Source organism: Capsella rubella, unplaced genomic scaffold (assembly GCF_000375325.1).
Source record: "Capsella rubella cultivar Monte Gargano unplaced genomic scaffold, Caprub1_0 scaffold_1, whole genome shotgun sequence".
Lineage (NCBI taxonomy): Eukaryota > Viridiplantae > Streptophyta > Magnoliopsida > Brassicales > Brassicaceae > Capsella > Capsella rubella.
Window position 1 is genome coordinate 17,579,728 of NW_006238923.1, and position 20,074 is coordinate 17,599,801.

General features: G+C 30.0%; 3 protein-coding genes and 1 long non-coding RNA gene across 5 annotated transcripts; 3 read left to right on the plus strand and 1 right to left on the minus strand.

Annotated features, from left to right (window-relative positions):
- Window positions 1-6,759: 6,759 nt before the first annotated feature.
- Window positions 6,760-8,914, plus strand: LOC17898739 (gibberellin 2-beta-dioxygenase 7). The gene is made up of 3 exons (XM_006305224.2): window positions 6,760-7,223; window positions 7,571-7,892; window positions 8,601-8,914. Exons 1-3 carry the CDS (start codon window positions 6,760-6,762, stop codon window positions 8,829-8,831), a joined length of 1,017 nt encoding a protein of 338 aa, XP_006305286.1. The 3' UTR covers window positions 8,832-8,914.
- Window positions 8,915-9,650: 736 nt separating this feature from the next.
- LOC111832597 lies at window positions 9,651-10,430 on the plus strand. Its single transcript, XR_002835489.1, has 3 exons — window positions 9,651-9,756; window positions 9,855-9,950; window positions 10,200-10,430. It is a non-coding gene; the product is annotated as an uncharacterized LOC111832597 (long non-coding RNA).
- A 176-nt stretch (window positions 10,431-10,606) lies between these two features.
- LOC17900237 (putative FBD-associated F-box protein At1g50980) lies at window positions 10,607-12,925 on the minus strand. Its single transcript, XM_023788773.1, is given in 8 exon segments — window positions 10,607-11,486; window positions 11,489-11,708; window positions 11,813-11,950; window positions 12,042-12,129; window positions 12,202-12,330; window positions 12,406-12,669; window positions 12,724-12,805; window positions 12,808-12,925. Coding segments are annotated over 8 exon segments (1,080 nt in total). The 3' UTR covers window positions 10,607-11,445.
- A 1,190-nt stretch (window positions 12,926-14,115) lies between these two features.
- Window positions 14,116-16,589, plus strand: LOC17898702 (probable serine/threonine-protein kinase At4g35230). Of its 2 annotated transcripts, none has more exons than XM_006305785.2 (7): window positions 14,116-14,484; window positions 14,560-14,695; window positions 14,795-14,928; window positions 15,022-15,127; window positions 15,546-15,631; window positions 15,714-16,175; window positions 16,255-16,589. In XM_006305785.2, exons 1-7 carry the CDS (start codon window positions 14,122-14,124, stop codon window positions 16,492-16,494), a joined length of 1,527 nt encoding a protein of 508 aa, XP_006305847.1. In that variant the 5' UTR covers window positions 14,116-14,121; the 3' UTR covers window positions 16,495-16,589. The 2 variants fall into 2 exon arrangements, with proteins under 2 accessions (XP_006305847.1, XP_023645009.1); XM_023789241.1 differs by having other exon boundaries at window positions 15,561-15,631.
- The last annotated feature ends 3,485 nt before the right edge of the window (window positions 16,590-20,074 follow it).

Here is a 20,074-nt window from a genome sequence, read left to right on the forward strand (position 1 = left end):
AAAATTCAGAATTTAAGGTAATTTATTTAAACTAACTTATTGGAATATATTCTTTATGACTGATTTTGTCTTAGTAGTGATTTGATGATTAATAATTACAAAGATAAAATATTGTTATTAAAGTATTTTTAGTTGATTATAATAATTATCCTAAAATTTTAATTATTTTTTTTGTATCCAAAATATTTCGTATTACTCATTGAAATATATTAATGATTGTCAAATTTATTTTTTTTCAAAATTCAAATATAACCAGATATATATGAATCTCTATAATTTTGCATTAGTTATGCTATTGATAAAATATTATTCTTTTTTTATAGGTAATTCAAATTGATAAAGATTGGAATAATTTTGAAACCTCTTTTCATATACTATTTTTTTATTCTGATTAAAATTTTTCATTTAACATATTAGGAAATATAAAAAATAATAATAAAGATTTAATATATATAAATTCTATCGTTTTTTATAAAATTTTTAATAAAATCTTTTGTTTTTATAGCCATATATATTCAAATTTTATTTTTCAAAACATTTAACTAATTCAAACTAATTAACATTTTTATTAATTATATTACCATTTTTATGTATTTTAGATGCATTTTTATATTTGTTATACCAAATATTTTTAAATTATATTTTTCTATATATCAAATATTTAAACTTATAAAAAATTATAATTTTTTTTTGTTTTTTCATATAAGAAATTAATATAATAATTAGAATATTTTTAAAAGATAGAGATCTTTATATTCATAAACAAATTTTCCTTATAAGACATATTTTTTATTTAGCATTAATATAGTTTCCTAAATGATAGGAATCTGGTGTATATTATTGAAATATTTGAAAAATATTTAGCAAAAAATTTGGCAAGTATCCGATTGAAAATTTAACCCGAAATTTTTTGAAAAACCCGACCCGAATCTCTTGTGTACTTCTCTTTTACTATAGTAGGGATTTATAATTGGTCAAGTCAATTCAAATTCAATTCAAGAAACCCTCACCAGTTTACTACACTATATCGTCGACATTGAGGGTTTTATTCTATGAGTTATGAGTCTTGTTTTGACATTTATGAACTATCATACAAAATCTTTCTGCCTATAGGAATCGAAATATTATTTTAGAGAGTAATCTATTTAGTCTATGGTACTTAATTTTAGAGAAAATATAGTTACTATTTAATTATACTATGTGGATAACTTCAGGTATTATGCAAATTTTTTTTAGTGAAAAATATATTTATTTGAAGAATTTAGTATTGTTGTTGATTCTGAAATTTGATAACTATGATGAAAAGTATATCGACAAATATTTGAGCTTATTGATTTTTGGTTATGAATTATGTGACCTCGTATGACCCAAAGTTTTAAATTTAAAGAGCTCGATTTTTTTTTCTAACAATATTCACATCAATTCTTCAATAAGTATTGCAATTTCACAACTTGCGCTGCGTCGAGTTTCATATTATATTAATTTAATTATTTTATTTCTAAACTTTCTAAGTATTCATTTTATTGAATTTTTTCTCTATATATAAAAATAAAAATTGGTTATATCTTCTAAAAATTATTTTATTTTTTAAAATTTTTTTATATATATTGTTATTTGAAAAAATGAATGAATCCAGCTGATGAACATATGGTAGTAAACTTTGTGGAGGAACAGAATAATGAGGCTTGTCATTTTGAAAAATGACAAGTAGTGTTAGTGTTAAGTGACCGGAATTAAAATAATTTTTACATATGATAGTATAGTGGTTTGAATATTACTTTGTATAATATACCACAATAAAAAAATAAACTCTATAATGTTCAATAATATAAAGATATACAGAACAAAAAAAATCCCTTGGATAACATATTTTAAGTATTTTTTCCAAAAATACTATAATTTATTTTATTTTTACTTCTTTATCAACAAATTTTTACTTCTTTATCAATGAAATTTTACTTTTTTATCAATCAACTAGTGATGGAACCGCACGTACGTGCGGAGTTATTTTTACAAAATTACGATTTGTTAAATAGATGCTATTTTGGTGAAATTTTGTTATATGAGTTTATTTGATAAACTATATATAGACACACACTTGTAAAATATAGATATTGTATTACATAATACAATTTTAAAATTATTTAAATGAAAATGATAAATGATATTACTTGTTTATTTTTAAACTAATCAAAATATTTCACTGTTTGCTTAGAGATGTTAAATCGGATTTGGGTTTGGCTTTAGTTTGAACTGTTTTATGTGTAGTTTAGAATGTAAAATCCGTCCTGTCCCTTTCCGTCTTGTCCTGAACCGTCCCGTCCCACCCCGCCCCGTCCCGTCCCACCCCGCCCTGTCCCGTCCCGTCTTCTATCTGTCATAAAATTTCTGTCCCGTAATCGTTCTTTTTAAAACATAATCATTTGCCAATGTTTATTATAAGAAACTTGGTAAAATATTTAGACGGGATACACGTATTCCTCGTTTAAATATTTATTTTTATCAAATTAATAAAAATCTAATTATCAATCTAAGTCACATGCTCCCACCAATTTCATTCACAAGGCACTGTCTGTAATCCTAGCATACACAATCCTTGTTCGATTTTTAATTTTATTGATCTTTTCGTTTCATCTTTATTTCTCATTACTTTTTTCAATTCAAAGATTCATGTTTTAGCCTTTTTGTTTTCTAAAGATTTAGGTATTTCTATTTTTTTAATACATGGATTTATTGTAGTTTTGTTATCCGAAGTATACGTTATCTTCTTGTACCCGTCATATCATGTCTAAATATTTGAAATAAATAGGAAAGTGGAAATTAAATTTAGCAATTTAAATTACATGTCCCCGTATCATACTCGTAGTTTTATATTTGAAAGTTGAAAGTGAATTTAACTTTATACCCATGTCTCATAACAATTATATCTGAACATGTTTTTTTTAATGAGAAATAATTCAGATAATGTTTGTTTTCGAATTATGAGTTCCCGTCTTGTATCCATTCCTATAAGTTTATATTTTTTTTAATAAATAACACCATTTACATGTAACTAAATATTATTTTAATATTTGTAAAATTTCATATAATCGTCCAAAAGTAGAGATTTATACGTCCCAATGTTGAATTTTGTACAATATTTTGAGATTTTGACAATTAAATATAACTACCAATTTTTTTTATTTCAACCGGTTATCCAAAACTTATATATCATATTTTCAAGGATAGTTTAAAATTGTATGTATATGTGAGATAATGTTTGTAGATATTTATTTATTATATCATACCAATTTGACATTTTATTTGTTTTCAATTAGATTAAATCATAAAATATAATCCATTTATTATTTAAAAATTGGTAATAAGTCGTTAAAATCATTTAAATGTGATATATCCACTTGTTATTTAGTTTTAATCTTAATAGAAATTCTATATGTTTATAATCTCAAAATGTAGTTAATGATTTGATAAAACAATTATTTAATATTTGATAATAGTAATGATATGCAAATTGCCATTGGATGAAGATTTATTTTGTTAAGATTGTGTGAAATTAATAAGAAAAAAAGAATTTTAAAATAATCATAAGCTAACTATTTGACCAAATAAAAAATCATTAACTAATTGAATTAATGATACATTTTGTAGATATCTTTTGTGCTATAATTGCTAGATTGCTTTTTGAATATGAATATTTTTTATGTGAAAATAAGAAATTTATGTGATCTAAAATGTTTATTCGCATGATTGTAGCAAACAAATATTTAATTATTGATTTGTTTAATCAGTTATGTATATATACTATGTAGAATTTGATTAGTTGAATATTTCATATGCTAACATATTTTTTTATCTTTTTATTAATCTAAAAAATGTTATCTTTGTTTTTTAGATATATGATGATTTTGTTTTATTAGATATCATTCTATATCTATACTATTAATTTCGAAATTATTTTAAAATATTAAATTAATATTAAATATGTTTATGTATATTCAAAATAGACATGTTTACATATATTTAATTTTGAATTTAATTGTCCACTTTTTATGGTAAAAGATTATTATATTTCCATAAATATAGATTGTTTTTGTTTTTTGTTTTTTTTTTTTTCAATTAGGAGGTGTTTGGCTTCAAGTTGTCCTTCCCAATAATAGTATAGATAATATATTTTGACTTACTTGTTGGAATTTTTTAATCTATTTTGAAAGTATTAGTTTCACAACTAATTTATATAATCTCTTAATCAAGTTTTTGATATTTACAATTCTTTTTATTATTAATAAGAAATTGTCCTCTTACCAAAAAAAAAAATAAGCAATTGTTTAATTTCTGATATTTTTTTCTTTTTATTTTCAAAATAGATATTTTCTTCAGAGCTAATTTATATAATTTACAATCAGTAATTATTTGATACCTGATAAAATCTCTAATAAAAAAAAAAATAATTGGATTATTGTTTAGGCCAGGTCAAAAATAATTATTGCGATCGATACTTTAGCTAGGTCAAAAATAATAATTGGGAAGTGTTTAGCTAATAAGAAAGACATTTGGATATGATGGAAATATAGAATTCCTGAAATATTCGAAGTTTTAAATTTAAAATGATCAAGTATGTTATTAAAGTTTACAGTAACAAAATCTTAAGTTCTAAAGTATCTATTATTTTTGTGGGGGTAAACAGTGCTTAAGATTACATCCTTTTCTTGAGATTATATATCTAAATGAGTACAAATGTCACATGTTGGGTGTTTTGACGCACTTGAAGTTTATAATATATTTTTTGGACTCCAAAAGTTATATTTTCATTCTCTAAAAGTTATTTGATTTTGATTCCTAGTGGCATAGCACTTTCCATCATATTGTATATTTCAATTTTTCGATACACGAAAGGCTTGTATGCTTAGATAATCAGAGAGGAAACTAAAACTGAACAAAAGAGTTAAAATAAAAAAATTTAAAAATCGTAAATAAGTGATATTCTTTTTCAAGTATGATTTGAACAAAGAGCGTGTGATTATTTAAATAACGTATGATCAATCAAATTAACATGATATATATTAGAAATACATGTATAATCTCTATGTTATGTAAGAAAATATATATACATGTTAAACTTATTTACAAATAAATGATAGATAAGTTAGGTCATACATTTATCACAAATTTTGATAGACCAAACCAAACTAAAATTTGGTCTGTATGCTCGGTTTTAGTCTATGTAATTGTGAGAAGAAAAAAAATTGTCCGATTCTATATATGTAATAAGAGTTAATTTCACCATTTGGTTTATATTTGGGTTCTATATAATGAATCCAAACACAAACCGATAAATTTTAGATTATGATTTTTTAAACATAATTCAAAAACTACAATCATACCAAACCAAAACAAGAAAGACCTAAATTTAAAAATCCGATCCGATCGGTCCGGTCTAGGTAACTAATTAAGGGAAAATTTTGGTTTGGCTAAGTTCTTCAAAATTTTGGCAAGCAAACCGCCGCCAAACTGAGTAATCGAATCGAAAAGCATTGGCCTTTGGATGCTAGTACTAGTACATCTGACTTTTCAAATTTGTCTTTCATGAATTTGGTGAGCAAAGAAAGATAGGACAAAAGATGCAAATGCAAGAAGAGGACGGCTTAAAGTTCAAGAAGAGAGATTCACCTAAAAAAAAAATTCAAGCAAAAAGACTTTGTCGACATGAGTGACAACAGGGCTATAAGATACGGTTAAGACTTGGATAAATAATAGCCATTTAAAAGATTTTTTTTGGTGTGTTTTTTATAAAATTATATTTCAAGAGTTTCCTCGGAATAAAAACATATTCTCTATTGTTTTTTTATATATATTTTTTCATCCCCAAAAATATCTATCTTTAATTTAGGGGAAGAATGAAATATGGAGAGACATAAACACGTGGGTTTTCATGTAGCCTTGAGAAAATACCATTAATGCACGATCAAGTCTCGTTCATAGAATCACCATGGACTTTCTCAAGTCATCCATATATCTATCGACATATTGTATTTATATCCTGCTACATAATTTATAATTAAAACATTTCATTATTCTTGTTGAAACTTTTCGTAGGCCCATTGTATTTATATATTTTGGAAAATGAATAGGAAGATTTATGCACTTAATTCTGTTTGTTTGAACCGCATGTAATTTACAAAAATAAATGCACCAATATTACTACTATATTTTTGTTTTTTAAAAAAAAAATACTTGACCATATAATATATAGGTATACTTAACTACTTATTAAAGAGTCGACAAAAAAAAATCTACTTATTAAAGAATTTGTAAATTAATACGTGATCAACGAATTTATATCTTTTGAGTCATCGTGTAATATCCACGCTTAACAAGAAAAATAATTTATTTTAAGGGAGGAAATTTCAAATTTATGTGCACATATATAATTAATACACATATTAAACTATATATATATATATGTATTTAAGCTATATATTACGTTACTTCCTCCCTTAAAAGCACCCAATGTTGTTGTGCGGCATCAACCCTAAAAATATTATATAATCATTTTCTCTAGTAACAGTATACGATCCTTTAATAATTTGCTTCCATCCACAGAAGATTTAGACAGCGACCTTTGGAAAATTGTATCTATAAATAGGGGTCAAGGGTTCTCCTCACTTATATATCGCTGTAAAGCAAAATATATAAAAGTATCACTTCACATCAAATTTTATTTTCTTCTTTCTTAACGATCGAGAGAGCTAGCTTTTACATATGGCTTCTCAACCTCCCTTTCAGGAAAATTTCTGCTCGATTTTCGGAAGCTCTTTTCCGAAATCTACTAGTGATGATCATAGCAACACAAACACATCAACTATCGAAACCTCAGGATTAAAGCTTCCTGTGATCGATCTCAGCTACCTAACTAGTGGCGATGAGGTCAAACGCAAAAGATGCGTGAAACAAATGGTCTCAGCTGCCAAAGAGTGGGGGTTTTTTCAGATTGTGAACCATGGAATCCCCAAGGAAGTCTTTGATATGATGTTGGTCGAAGAGAAGAGACTCTTTGATAGACCCTTTTCCGCCAAAGTCCGGGAAAGTTTCACGGGCTTATCGAAAATTAGTTACCGCTGGGGAAACCCTAACGCCTCTTCTCCCGCTCAGTACTCTTTCTCCGAAGCCTTTCACATCACTCTTTCAGATATTTCAAAGTTTTCTGATGATCGCTACAACCTCAGGTTTTCTACTTATTTGAGTTCTGTCTCATGAAACCCTAATTCTTCAACTCTCTTTTATTTTTTATGAAAAGATAACAATTGACTCTTGATTAGTGATTTCTTTCCAAGTCAAAGTTCGTACCTAGTCATAATTACTCCTTTTCCCCTTCAGTTTCAAACGACCATTAATTCTCTAGACCTTATTATATGAAATTTGAGTATACATGGAAATATTTACATTTTTTGGGATGAAATTTTTCTTTTGATTATATATACATTAAGATAAAAGATCATGTATCAGTCATTACATAGATGATGGGTAGAAACGTTACATATTACTAATTTTCTCTTTTTCTTAATTTTTACAGAACAACCGTTGAAACGTATGTGCAAGAGATAGCTGGAGTGGCACAAATGATATGCGAACTACTAGGGAAACACGTGAACGTGAATCCAAAGTATTTCGAAAACATTTACGAGCTTAAAAACAGTTTTCTAAGACTCAATAAGTACCATCCTCGTGTTTTTGGTTCCGAATTGTTTGGTTTGGTTCCTCATACCGATACGAGTTTCCTCACTATACTCTTTCAAGATCAAATCGAAGGATTAGAACTGAACAAAAATGGACAATGGGTCAGCGTAAAACCTTGCTCGGAGGCCCTTACTGTCAACATTGGGGATATGTTTCAGGTACTTCAACCATTTGATTTCTAAAGTTGGAGTCCTTTAAGGTTAACTATTACCCTGTCTCATCATTTTGCAACCTCGTTACTAAGTTCTAAGTTTCTAAAGAGCAGTACACACTGACTTAGAATAAATTAGCACACCCTACAACCTCAACATATAAGTAGTAGATTTTATACCTCAATATAGATCAGATGTTATGAGAGATAATATGTTAACATATATATGCTTAATTAGGTGCCACTAAAATTCTTATATGTGTTATCAACTTTTCAATAAAATATTAATCTGTCTATTAAATAATTTATATAGATCCAGATCTTTTGTTTTTTCGAATGGTTTCTCTGTAAATCATATGGAGCATAAACGTAGATATGATGTAGGGAAAACCCTAATTAAATCTCTTAGAATATTATCAAGGGCCAAGCTATATTTTGGGGTTATGCGGAAGTTATGCATACGTGAGATTCTAGTCCGTACAACATATTTGATAACATCTAGCTTCCACAGAATCTTCAAAATCATCTTCTAAAGATGTATACTGATTTACATGTAAATATATGTTAACTATCAATCTATAAAAACTCTAACTGATATGAAAAAAATGATTCAAACGGGCGCTAGCTAATGTCTTTGATAGACGAATATATATATATAAAATGGATAAACATATATATTCTATGCTGATTAAAAACGTTTATACATGCTATACAGGCAGTGAGTAATGGAGTGTACCAGAGCGTGAGACATAGAGTGATTTCTCCGGTGAACATGGAGAGGTTGTCGATAGCTTTCTTCGTATGTCCTTATCTTGAAACCGAGATCGAAGCATCCGGGTATCCAAACAAGTATAGAAGATTCAGTTTCAGAGAGTACAAGGAGCAGAGTGAACGTGATGTTAAAGAAACTGGTGATAAGGTAGGCTTGTCCAGGTTTCTCACTTGATCCATCTATCTCTTTGACGTTTGACCTTTATAGTGGTGAGGTTAAAACTAATGTTGTCGTTTCTATTGTTGCTGTTTCCTCAATCTCAGTTTAACATATATCTTCAAAGCAAGGTATATATACAAATAAATGATATATGTAAGAGAAAAATGTTTCTGTATCAAAAACATAATATATATATCCATATTTCTATTTCTTTGCTTTTAAGTTTCGATCGGATGGTCATGAAACTGAGAGAATAACATTATTTACATATGTCAAATGTAGTAATTTAGTAAAATATTGAAGAATATGAGAATATTGGTTGATAAAAAAACAACAACATTTATTAGCCAGAACATAAGTATATCATCTTATTGGAACTAGTGAAATGAATCATCGCCATTTCTTTCCATCATTTTGTCATTTTGCAAATGAATGACAAAATAAAATAAAATAGAAACCAATTACACAAGTTGCATGTGTTTTTTTTAATTTAATTATTAGTTTCTCGTTCTAATGATTTATTAGAGCATTACATTTTACAGTTTTTTTTAATTGTTGGTGATTTCTCTATAGTAGCTTTGATTAGCAAAAAAATAATACAATTTGTTGTGATTGTGACCGATGAACTGGGTTGGGCCTAAAATCAATACTGTGGCCCATAAAGTGGACTTTTAAAATTATAATGGGTTTGTTTGTGACTTTGTGTTACCTCAATACGATGAGTAATACAAATTCAACTACGCGGGTATAATCAAACCGGTACGGTTCATGTTTCTAAACCGGTTTCTGATGATTTCGGTGTTATACTATGAATGTTTTTGAATCCGCTGGTACAATAAAGAAGGAAGATAGAGTTTTCTCGGCGACTTAAGGGAAAGCGAACGATCGGAGCTGTTTTCTCGGTGTCGATTTGAAGGGATTTTGTGGAAGATCAAACCTGGTTCTCTTCTCGATTCTTAGGGTTTTGCGACAATTTTGAGGTTTTATAGCACACTCGTCGTTGATCTTTTTGCCCCCTTTTTGTTTATTTTTTTGCAGATCGTCCGTTTCGAGTGATGTTGGTCGGTCATACGAGATTACAAGCCATGGGAAAGTCAAGTAGTTTAGAATTTACCAACCAGATGTTCCCAGCAGGTATGCAGTTTTTGTTTTTCTTCGAGGTTAATTGTTGATACAGTAGCAGAACATGATCTCGATTATGGCTGGATTTGTTCATGATAAACCAAAATTGAAGTTATCAAAACCATTTACGTGTAGTGATTTGGTGATTTGGTGATTTGTCTTATAAGTTTCTTCGAATTTGAGTTTTAAATGGTGTTTTCGATTACAGAAGCTTCTCTATCTGGCGTTGAGCCCTTTTTTTTTTTTTTTTTAATGCTAAAGATTCATAAATGAGATTCGGCGATTTGATGCTACCATTTTAGCTGCTGTTAGGAGACTACTCTGAGGTTTGTGCTATGTTTCAACATTACAAAAGTTGTCTTCAGCTTGTTTGTATTGTACCTTAAATAGCATGGAACATTTGTGTGACTAGTCAAGAATTGGCACTGTGAAAAAAAACAAAACAATTTGTTGCTTCTACGTTGAAATGTTGATTTTATTATGCTTCTGGAACTGATTCTTAGTTTGGCAATGATAACTCCTGAGAAACTCTGGAACTAAAGCTAAAGACGATCTTTCTGATGCTACATGTGCTGCAGAGGTTAGTTTCTCATGGGCTGATATGTGTTGTATGCCAACTCTCAATATATCGTTTCCTTCTATGCTTTTTACACTCTTTTTAACACAGGAACTTTCTCATAAGATACAAGAGATAAAATTCAAAGCTGAACAAACCAAAGCAATGGTTCAGAAACATATGCGGTGACATTAAGAAGTTAGACTTTGCATAGAAGAACAGAACCGGGGGGTTTACTGCCCTTCATCGCCTTGCAACGGTAGGTAAGTTATCAAAATCTACTCTGCTCAAGGTATCTTGAAATCGGAATGATAGCCAGGAGTATTGGACCAAGTACACCATTCATATGCAAGCATATAAGTTTTAAACAATTTTTTTTTTTTAAATGTATAAAAATTAGTTTCACATATATATAGTTCAGTGGCAGACATATATATAGTGGATTGTTTCCAAAAGGATTCAGAATGCCAAAATTAGCTTGAGGTCTAGGATGCGCTGAACCATCATGGGTGCTCCTTTTGGAGTTTCAGTATACTCCATCAAACAATGCTTTGGTTTGAAGTTAAATTCGGATACTGTGAATGTGCCGGTTTTGGAACCTAGAATGGAGACTAAATGAGTTTAAGTGCAATGTGCACTCATCTTGGGTTAATGCATCGGCTTTTGTTGGTGGTACTACGAGATCACCTTGGACAAGCAGTATTTCATAGCCGACGATTGAGATGCGTTTGCTAAATGCAGTTGAAAAAAAACAGAAAGTGGTAAATACGTGGTCATCTAGTGTCCTAAGTTTCTTCCCATTTGATATAGGTGAAGATTGTCTTGTGATCGTTAATAGTGAGTAGACTGTTAAATTATATAGAGCTACATATAGAAATGTGAAAAAGGGGTATACATCTCATATGCACCATTAACACAAGAAGTCTCACACTCAATAGTGCTCAATCAAACTCAAGCTGACAAGTCTTTGAACCTCTGGGCACACATTCTAACTCTTTCAACATCACATCCTTCTCTAGAAATTCTGAGTAAAAAGTCGCCTTCTTTAGATGACTTGCGTTAGCTAAAATGTACTTTGCAGTTTCTCTCTCTTGCTTTGTCCCGTTGTATTGTCTCCATTCAAAGATCTCAAGATGAGATGATAAAATTTGAGGAACAAAATTTGGTTGGTTCAACACCGGATCTATCGTCTCCTTAACGCAATGCTCATGATACTACAAGACAGAAATATAAAGTGTGGTCAGCTTTAGTCCCAAAAGAACGTGGAAACACAAATACAAGAATAAGTAGTAAAGGATTTGAAGGAGGATCCACATACCAGTTTGAGATGGAGAACTCGAAGTCTAGGAGCATCATTGAGTATACGAGTCAGTAGATTCCACTGCTGCGCAGAACATAAACATAGCTCCAGATGGTCAAGGAAAAGGAAGGAAGAGCAAATAGAACCATATGCAGTCTGCAAATTGAAGCGATACATGAGTCGGGTTATTATGAGTAAAACATGTTATTAGATATTTGACAAACAATAAAAAACAAAAAGTTTGTACCTGTGATGTGACAGTGCACATAGATATATATTGGGTCGAGACAAGAGATCCTAGAAACTTGCAAGGTTTGTCACAAACAACGTTGACACTCGCCTTTACCAGCTCAGGCATGTCTTCCACATGTAAATAGTTACTGAAGCTGTCCCTAATGCTAAAGCACCTCAAAGAAGGGGTATTTATCACAAATCCATGAACACCTTTAGGCCGAGATTTCCCAGACGTATTATCGATAGATAAAATCTTCAGTGTAGGCACATCGATCTTAAATATCATTACATTGGTAAGGGAGCTTCGTTTCACTACCAAATTTTCAAGAACTGGGCATATTCTTAGAAGTTTTTTCACAGATTCGTCCCCTGAGAACTTGACTGATAAAAGGTGGAGACGTTTGAGGCAAGGCATATGAACATCAGGTGGAACATCCATCAAACCTAGTTTCTCGAGTATAACAGTTTCAAGTTGTGAAAAGATATAAAAGCTTTTGGGCAACTCGAAGGAATAACAAACCATCTCAATTCTCAGCTCTCTCGAAGAACGAGCAACTGCCATGTTAACCAAACATTTGATATTTGTACTAGCAATATGTGGACTTATCTTAAGATGCAAACTCTCAACGCTTGAATTTTTGCTAATAAATTGTGAAAACTTCCAAAAAGCTCCACTTATGGAGTCACCATGATACATGAATGTCTTCACATCTTTCCAAAGATATCGCCACCGTTTTGACAAGACACTCGTGGCTACGACATCTTTACTAGGAGCGAAGACAGTATCTTCAATATCAATTCATCTGGAAAGTCACTGATTATCGAAATCTCATTCTCCATGCTTTCCTGGTAAATTTTGTCGCCATAATCAATCAGTAAAAAGTTCTCATTCGCCATTTTACACTCTATTTGGCATAGATAAACCATAAGACATTCATGTTTCTTTTATAGTGCTTTGGATCATCAATGTAAATCTTGCTCATGATTTTACTTATTTAATCTTCAGTTATCTTTTTGTTATTACCATATATATTTTACTTTCTTATGTGCTAAAAACAAGAGGAAAGAGATCATACAAATATATATATATATATATATTTTAGAAAAAAAACTAAAAAGAGCACATCAATTTCTCATGATTATATTACTTTAAAAATTGAAATATCTTATAATATATAACAAAATTCAATTAACTACAGTAAAAGAAATGTGAAAGTAGCAAATTACTATAGATCTATATTAAAACTTAGAAATTTTAAACAAAAAAATCAATAAATATATATGTATTTGGCTAGCTGCAGTAGTTTTAGTTAAATCCCTTATACAATAAAGTACATGTGATCTAACCTATAAAAAAATGTGAAATAATGGCAATTTCAATATATGCTTAACTATACAAAAGAAATAATTTATAAGATATATATAACACAAGTCACTTAACTAATAGAAATGTAAAAAGTGGCAAATTCCTATAAATCTATCACTAAACTTTTAATTTAAACAAGTGAAACAATATATTTATATATATATATATATATATATATATTTGCTGTTGTAGTTTTAATTAAATCCCTAGACAATAAAGTACATGTGATTTAACCTATAAGAAATGTGAAAAGTGGCATGTTCAATATAAGTTATACAAGAACTTTCAAAATAAGCAAATCAATGAAACTTAATATATATAAAAACCCTTCATAAGATAACGCAAAATCACCCGATTCAACAAAATGAAAAAGAAAAAACCATTTGAGAGTTGAATTGAGTCAACTTCTTTTCATAATATAGTTAACAAGCAAAAACCGTTGAAAATATCGCGCGAGAAATTAGTTGAAAATTGCAAATATTCAGTTAGATGAAAATGACAAAAGTACCCTTAAACCGTTGAAACCAAACGATTCGTTTGCATGTAACGTAGAAAGTTTTGAGAGAAGTCGCAAAACCCGAAAGAAGAGGAGATGCCAAAGTGACCAATCTTTCTTTATTTTCTCTCTCTCTCGGCGACGACGGTGACGTCAAAGCGTCGCCGGAGAAAAAAAAACAACAAAACGGCGTTAATGTTGACGACGATTTGAGTTGCGCCCCCTCTGATCATGGGTTGCTGTCAATCGTCTTTCTTGAAACCATCGTCCTTGCATGACAAGAAAAGAACCTCCGACGATATTTCCGGCCGCCGTGGAAAAGGAAGCAAACGTAGTAATCGCCACCGTAATCCTCCGAACGTCAATGAAGGCAGGGGGTGGCATTTTTCCGACGTGCCGGACTTCTCCGAGTTCTCCGCAACGGCTCTTCGTGACGCTACAAACAATTTCGACCAAAACGCAGTCGTATCGGTTGGTTCTGAACAAGAACCAAACGTTGTTTACCGAGGCTGCATTCAAAACGACAAAGACATACGTCTTATTGCCGTTAAAAAGTTCTCAAACTCAACATGGCCTGATCCCAAACAATTTGCGGTATGTGTTTAAGAATTGCTCCAAATCTCGAATTCTTGATTCGAAATGGTGGAACCAATTGCTCTCCCTATGCAGGCAGAAGCTCGGGCTATCGGGAAACTGAGGCACGTAAGACTGGTGAATTTGATAGGTTATTGTTGTGAGGGAGATGAAAGGTTGCTTGTATCAGAGTACATGCCCAATGACACCCTCAACAAACATATGTTTCATTGTATGTTATCCCAAAACCTACCTTCTTAGGTTTAGGTTTAGGTTTCTTTGCTTGGTCCACAAGTATTTGATTTGTTTTTTTTTTTTTTACGTATTACAGGGGAGAAACAAACCATGGAGTGGGCTATGCGATTGAGAGTTGCAATTTACGTAGCTGAAGCTTTAGAATATTGTAGTCAGAGTGGACACAAATTGTACCATGATTTCAATACTATTCGGGTTCTCTTTGATGAGGTAATTAACTTCATTGCATATCTTAAATGGTTTTGTGAGAAATATAATGTCGTCTAAGTTTAGTTTCTTTGTTGTGTTGTTGTTGTCACGCAGAATGGAAATCCTCGGCTTTCATGTTATGGGTGGATAAAAAACAGCAAAGATGGCAAAAACTTCAGCACGAATCTTGCTTATACACCGCCGGAGTATCTTATAAGTGGTAACGTCTTTGTTCTAGATTACTCTTCTTTTAAAACTATCCAGAATCTTAGATTGCTTGTACAACAAGCAACAACTAACAAACTATAATGAAATTATGAAAAGAAGAAAAATGGAAAATTTTGCTATTTGCAAGATGCGAAAATGATTCATGAATACTCCTAGATATTGTATATATACGAGCTCATACACAATCACACATGTATAAAATTACAATATTTATACACTAATTTATCTCCACAACTTGTCTTCTACGTTGATGAATTATGCACTTCAATTATTTGATCCACTTTGCAAATCGATCAGGAGTATATATTATTAAAATGTTATCGGATGATGAATGCATAAATATGCTAATTGTTCATTGTAAGAGTGTTGGACCTTTTTTTGTGGCAAATGATGTATATACATATTGGTAGGTACGTTAATTCCAGAGAGTGTTGTCTTCAGCTTTGGAACGTTTCTTTTGGATCTTCTTAGTGGGAAACACATCCCTCCGAGTCATGTGAGTGACAATGGTTCATCTATTGACCTAGCAAATTGGTTTGGTTATATTTACAAAATGATGACATCTTCTCTTTGTTCAGGCCGTTGATACAATTCAAAAACAAAACTTAGTTGTCTTGATGGATTCACACTTAGAAGGAAACTATCCAGAGGAAGACGCAGCCACAGTGTTTGATTTGGCTTCCAAATGCCTCCACAAGAACCCTACGGACAGACCAGAAATTATAGATATCATCTCCGTTCTCGCTACACTTCAACACAAACGAGATGTTCCGTCCCATGCTATGCTTGGAATTTCAAAACATGAAAACCCTGAAACGGAGCGTCCAAATTCTCCAATTTACGATGCATGTCACAACATGGACCTTGGAGCTCTTCATCAGATTCTTGAAGCAATGGAATACAAAGAAGACGAGGTTACTTGTGAACTCTCTTTCCAGCAATGGTCTCAACAAATAAAAGATGTGTGGAACACTAGACAACAAGGCGATTCAGCTTTTAAGAACAAATCTTTCGAATCTGCTATCGAAAAGTATACTCAGGCATGAACTAAAAACACTACATATACTCACCACCTGAAATTTTACCGACGTGTTTCCTAATGAATTCTTGATTTTGCAGTTCATAGAAACAGGAATCATGATCTCTCCTACTGTTTATGCACGAAGAAGCATGTGCTATCTCTTTTGTGACCAGCCAGATGCAGCACTTCGAGATGCGATGCAAGCACAATGCATCTACTCCGACTGGCCCACTGCATTTTACCTCCAGGCCGTAGCTCTTGCAAAGCTGAATATGGTCGAAGATTCAGCTAACATGCTAAAAGAAGCCTCCATCTTGGAGAAAAAGAGGTGTTCATAAGGTGAACACATTGCATTACACTAAGTATATATACCATTTGGATTAACCGTAAACAAAAAAAAAAGATATATGCGCATGTATGATGAATAGTAAATCAGAGACGTTTATGAACATTAATATACATATAATAGCTAACTATATTGTAAGCATGTCAACATTGGATATTTGGATTTAAGGAATGAGGAAACATACAAACATATTGGTCCTCAATATATCAGAAAAAAAAAAATATCTACTTACCAAAGCAATGATAAAATGGTCATTATATTAAACTTGTGTTAGAAGAAAAAACAAATTAATATCAATATTTAAACCTACAAACTAATCATTTGATATATGTATATCAATACATGTCTTCTTCTTCTTTTCTTTTTTTAACCTTAGAGATTAGCATGCATTTTGTCTGTATATTTAATAGACATTTTTCTCTATATAATAAACATTTGGTATACATTTTATGTAGTAACAAAAATTGGCAGAGTAATTGTAATTTGAGTACGATATTCTAGAATATTGGTGGAAATTAAAGAAAAATCATTATTGAAAAATGAGTGACTTGTTATGAACAATATTATGTATTATATGGATGTCTATTATACTTCCATTAGGTTAAGTAATGTCTAACATAAACCTTAATATTGTATCATCTATATATGTTGTATCCTATATGGTCTATGGAAGAGATAAATAACAAGAGACCAATTCCCATAAATCATCTTGTTCATAACATGACTAATTTAGTATATGACATCTATTATTATATACCAAAGAGAGTAAGATTTAAATCCACCATTAAGATTGATTTTAAGTCCATGGGATGAATTAAACTAGAGGTAGAAGTTAAAGTTATATATATATATATATTCTGTCTCCATTTATTTTCATTATAAATTTTTATCAAAAAAAAGTAATTTGTAAAGAAAGGAAACTTCACAATTCTTGCAAAAAAAAAACTAGTGTAATTAGATTAATAGCTTGGTAAAAAGAAGAGACACTGCTTAATCAGAAAATTTAATTCTAATATTTTTGTGGTTCCATAACTGTTTATTTTTTTGTTTTAACATGGAAAATTAGTATTAGTTTTCTTTTTTTTAGTGCAATAAAATCTTTAAAATAAACTAAAAAATAGTTTACGGAAGTATCTACAATTAAGTGTTATATAAAGATGGGTGTATTTTAAAACAATCATCACAATGTAGATTGGCTGATATATTTATCAAAGGCTACACGCTTCTCTTTCATAAAGATACCTCTAAATAGAAAAAAACGTAACCTTAAAAGTGAGATGATTGTTTTAATTAACCATATATATGTATAGACTTATAAGAGAGAAGTAGTATTAACTATTAAAGTTTGTTATTAGTGATGGATAGATCATAGATAGTTACGTATGCAATTCACCATTTTCACTTTTGAATTTGTCTTCTAATCATCGATGGACTGAGATAGAGAGAAGTTAAGTTCTAATTTATTTTCATTAGAGAATTCACTAACTTGGAAAATTTAATTATTTTCTCAAGCATTAACTTAGCAAATTTTAAGCATGCAAAAAAAAAAAAAAAATTAAGAATCACATGCAAATAAAAATAAAAAGAAGAGGCGGAGATCTTGATGACCACGAGGGAAATTAACTAATTAATTCAATTATTTCGTAATATTACAAAATATGATTATATACTTACTCAGGTAACCTGAGTCAGGTTATACATAATCATCAAAATCTGTATTATTAAGTCTTGAGTTTCTAGTATTCTACCGACAATATATGTTTAATCAATCCTACATTGTCTTACAACTTAAAGGAAATTTAAATAGTTCAACCAACAATGATATGGTCATGACCGATACAATCTTTCTTGAGTTTCATTATATGTACATTGCAAACTTTAAAGTATTTACTAAAAAACTGAACTACTAGGGGAGAAAATAAACACTCTTAGGGCACCACCAACGGCGAACCTCTCAGTTTGAGTATTTTAAAAAGAAAATATTTATAAATTTATTTAATTAAGTTATTAAATTATTTTTTGGTAAAAGAAAATGAGTGAAACCACTCACCTAGAGACAAGTGTAACAACCTCTAATTGAGGTGTTTAACCAAGGGACTTCAGAACCTGTTTATTATTTCTCTCTCACACTTTTTTAAAAAAATTTAATAGTTAAAGTTTATATATTTAAAATGGGTAAAATTTTATATATTTAAAATATTAAAATTTTAATATATGTAAAATTACATATATATAAGAAAATTATACATATATGATATTTACATATATTGAATATCATATATATATAATTTTGTTTTTTAGTTAACTCATGGGTTACCCATAACCCTAATGGGTTTACCCCGATAAACCCATGAACCCGTTGGACAAACCCATCAAAACTCATTTATTTAAATGAGTTTAAAAACTTAACCCATACCCACTAATATAATAGACAAACAGGGTAAACCCATGGGTATTTTATCCATTTTGACAGACCTGAATTAAACATTCCTAAAAACCTCCCATTAAAAGTGGCCTAACAGGTTTTTCCTTCGTCATAATTACTACTTTCTTTGTTTTCATTTATCATTTCTAAATTAGAAACCCCTAATTATGTAAATGTAACAAATTGTTAGAAAATTAAATAAAATATAAGACGTCTTACCTTTGACCTTAGTCAATTCATATTAGAGCAGAAAAAGTAATATTTGTTCATTTATATACATATTAATACAGTATAAAACACACTCTATAGGTAATGAGACGATACAAATATCATTGATTCATTGTTATATGGTGTTACAGTTCTAGTGATTACCAAAAAAAAAAAAAAATTACAATAGATCCAAATCTTAACTAATAAACTATATCAATTAAAGTATCTAAATACCATGCTTCGGTCTTGTTTCTAATCTGAGTTTCCGGCCTGCATTATATACTTAACAAATTTAGTTATCAAATTGTTGTTCCTTAATTGACCTTACTTGTCATTGATCAAACACAACCTCAAATGTCTGTGTTCAAGCTCAAAGTCAGAGGTTAATGATTGAGAATTCGAGTAGAGTTAATTCAAGTAGAATATTAAAGAACATTGGTGTAAGATGCAAATCCACTATTAGTTGAGTGACTAATTAATTTAGTAATTTCATAACCATTATCACATACCAAAGAGAGTAAAGATAGTAGTACAAAACGCCATTTTTGTTTCCACGGTATATGCGTTACATTTTTGTTGTTTCGTTTTTTTTTCATGCGTTGCGTATTAATGAATATATATATATGTTTTTTCATACTTCATTGTCGATGGATATTGTCTCATTGATCAAACTCAGCCTTACGTATATATATATATATGCTCATCACTGGGAGAATTGATAATAGTAAACTTCATTTTTTTTGGATTGGAAAAAAAATTCTCCCATTGGATTTTCATTTTTATAGAAAACAATTCATATATATATATATATAATTATTAATTCCTTAGATTGTTTCTTTTTATAAGTATAGTTTTAGAAGGATATTAAATAATTAATTAATATTACACAGATACTATGTGATTTGTTATCCTAAAAAAATGAGAATATATGTAAAAC

What these genes read in the sequence shown, in the direction of transcription:
- LOC17898739 (XM_006305224.2), top strand. Translation starts at nt 6,760, where the DNA reads ATGGCTTCTCAACCTCCCTTTCAGGAAAATTTCTGCTCGATTTTCGGA. An exon ending in GATGATCGCTACAACCTCAG is followed by an intron (nt 7,224 to 7,570) that starts GTTTTCTACTTA and finishes TAATTTTTACAG; the next exon opens with AACAACCGTTGAAACGTATG. An exon ending in ACATTGGGGATATGTTTCAG is followed by an intron (nt 7,893 to 8,600) that starts GTACTTCAACCA and finishes CATGCTATACAG; the next exon opens with GCAGTGAGTAATGGAGTGTA.
- LOC17898702 (XM_006305785.2), top strand. Translation starts at nt 14,122, where the DNA reads ATGGGTTGCTGTCAATCGTCTTTCTTGAAACCATCGTCCTTGCATGAC. An exon ending in CTGATCCCAAACAATTTGCG is followed by an intron (nt 14,485 to 14,559) that starts GTATGTGTTTAA and finishes CTCCCTATGCAG; the next exon opens with GCAGAAGCTCGGGCTATCGG. An exon ending in AACACATCCCTCCGAGTCAT is followed by an intron (nt 15,632 to 15,713) that starts GTGAGTGACAAT and finishes CTCTTTGTTCAG; the next exon opens with GCCGTTGATACAATTCAAAA.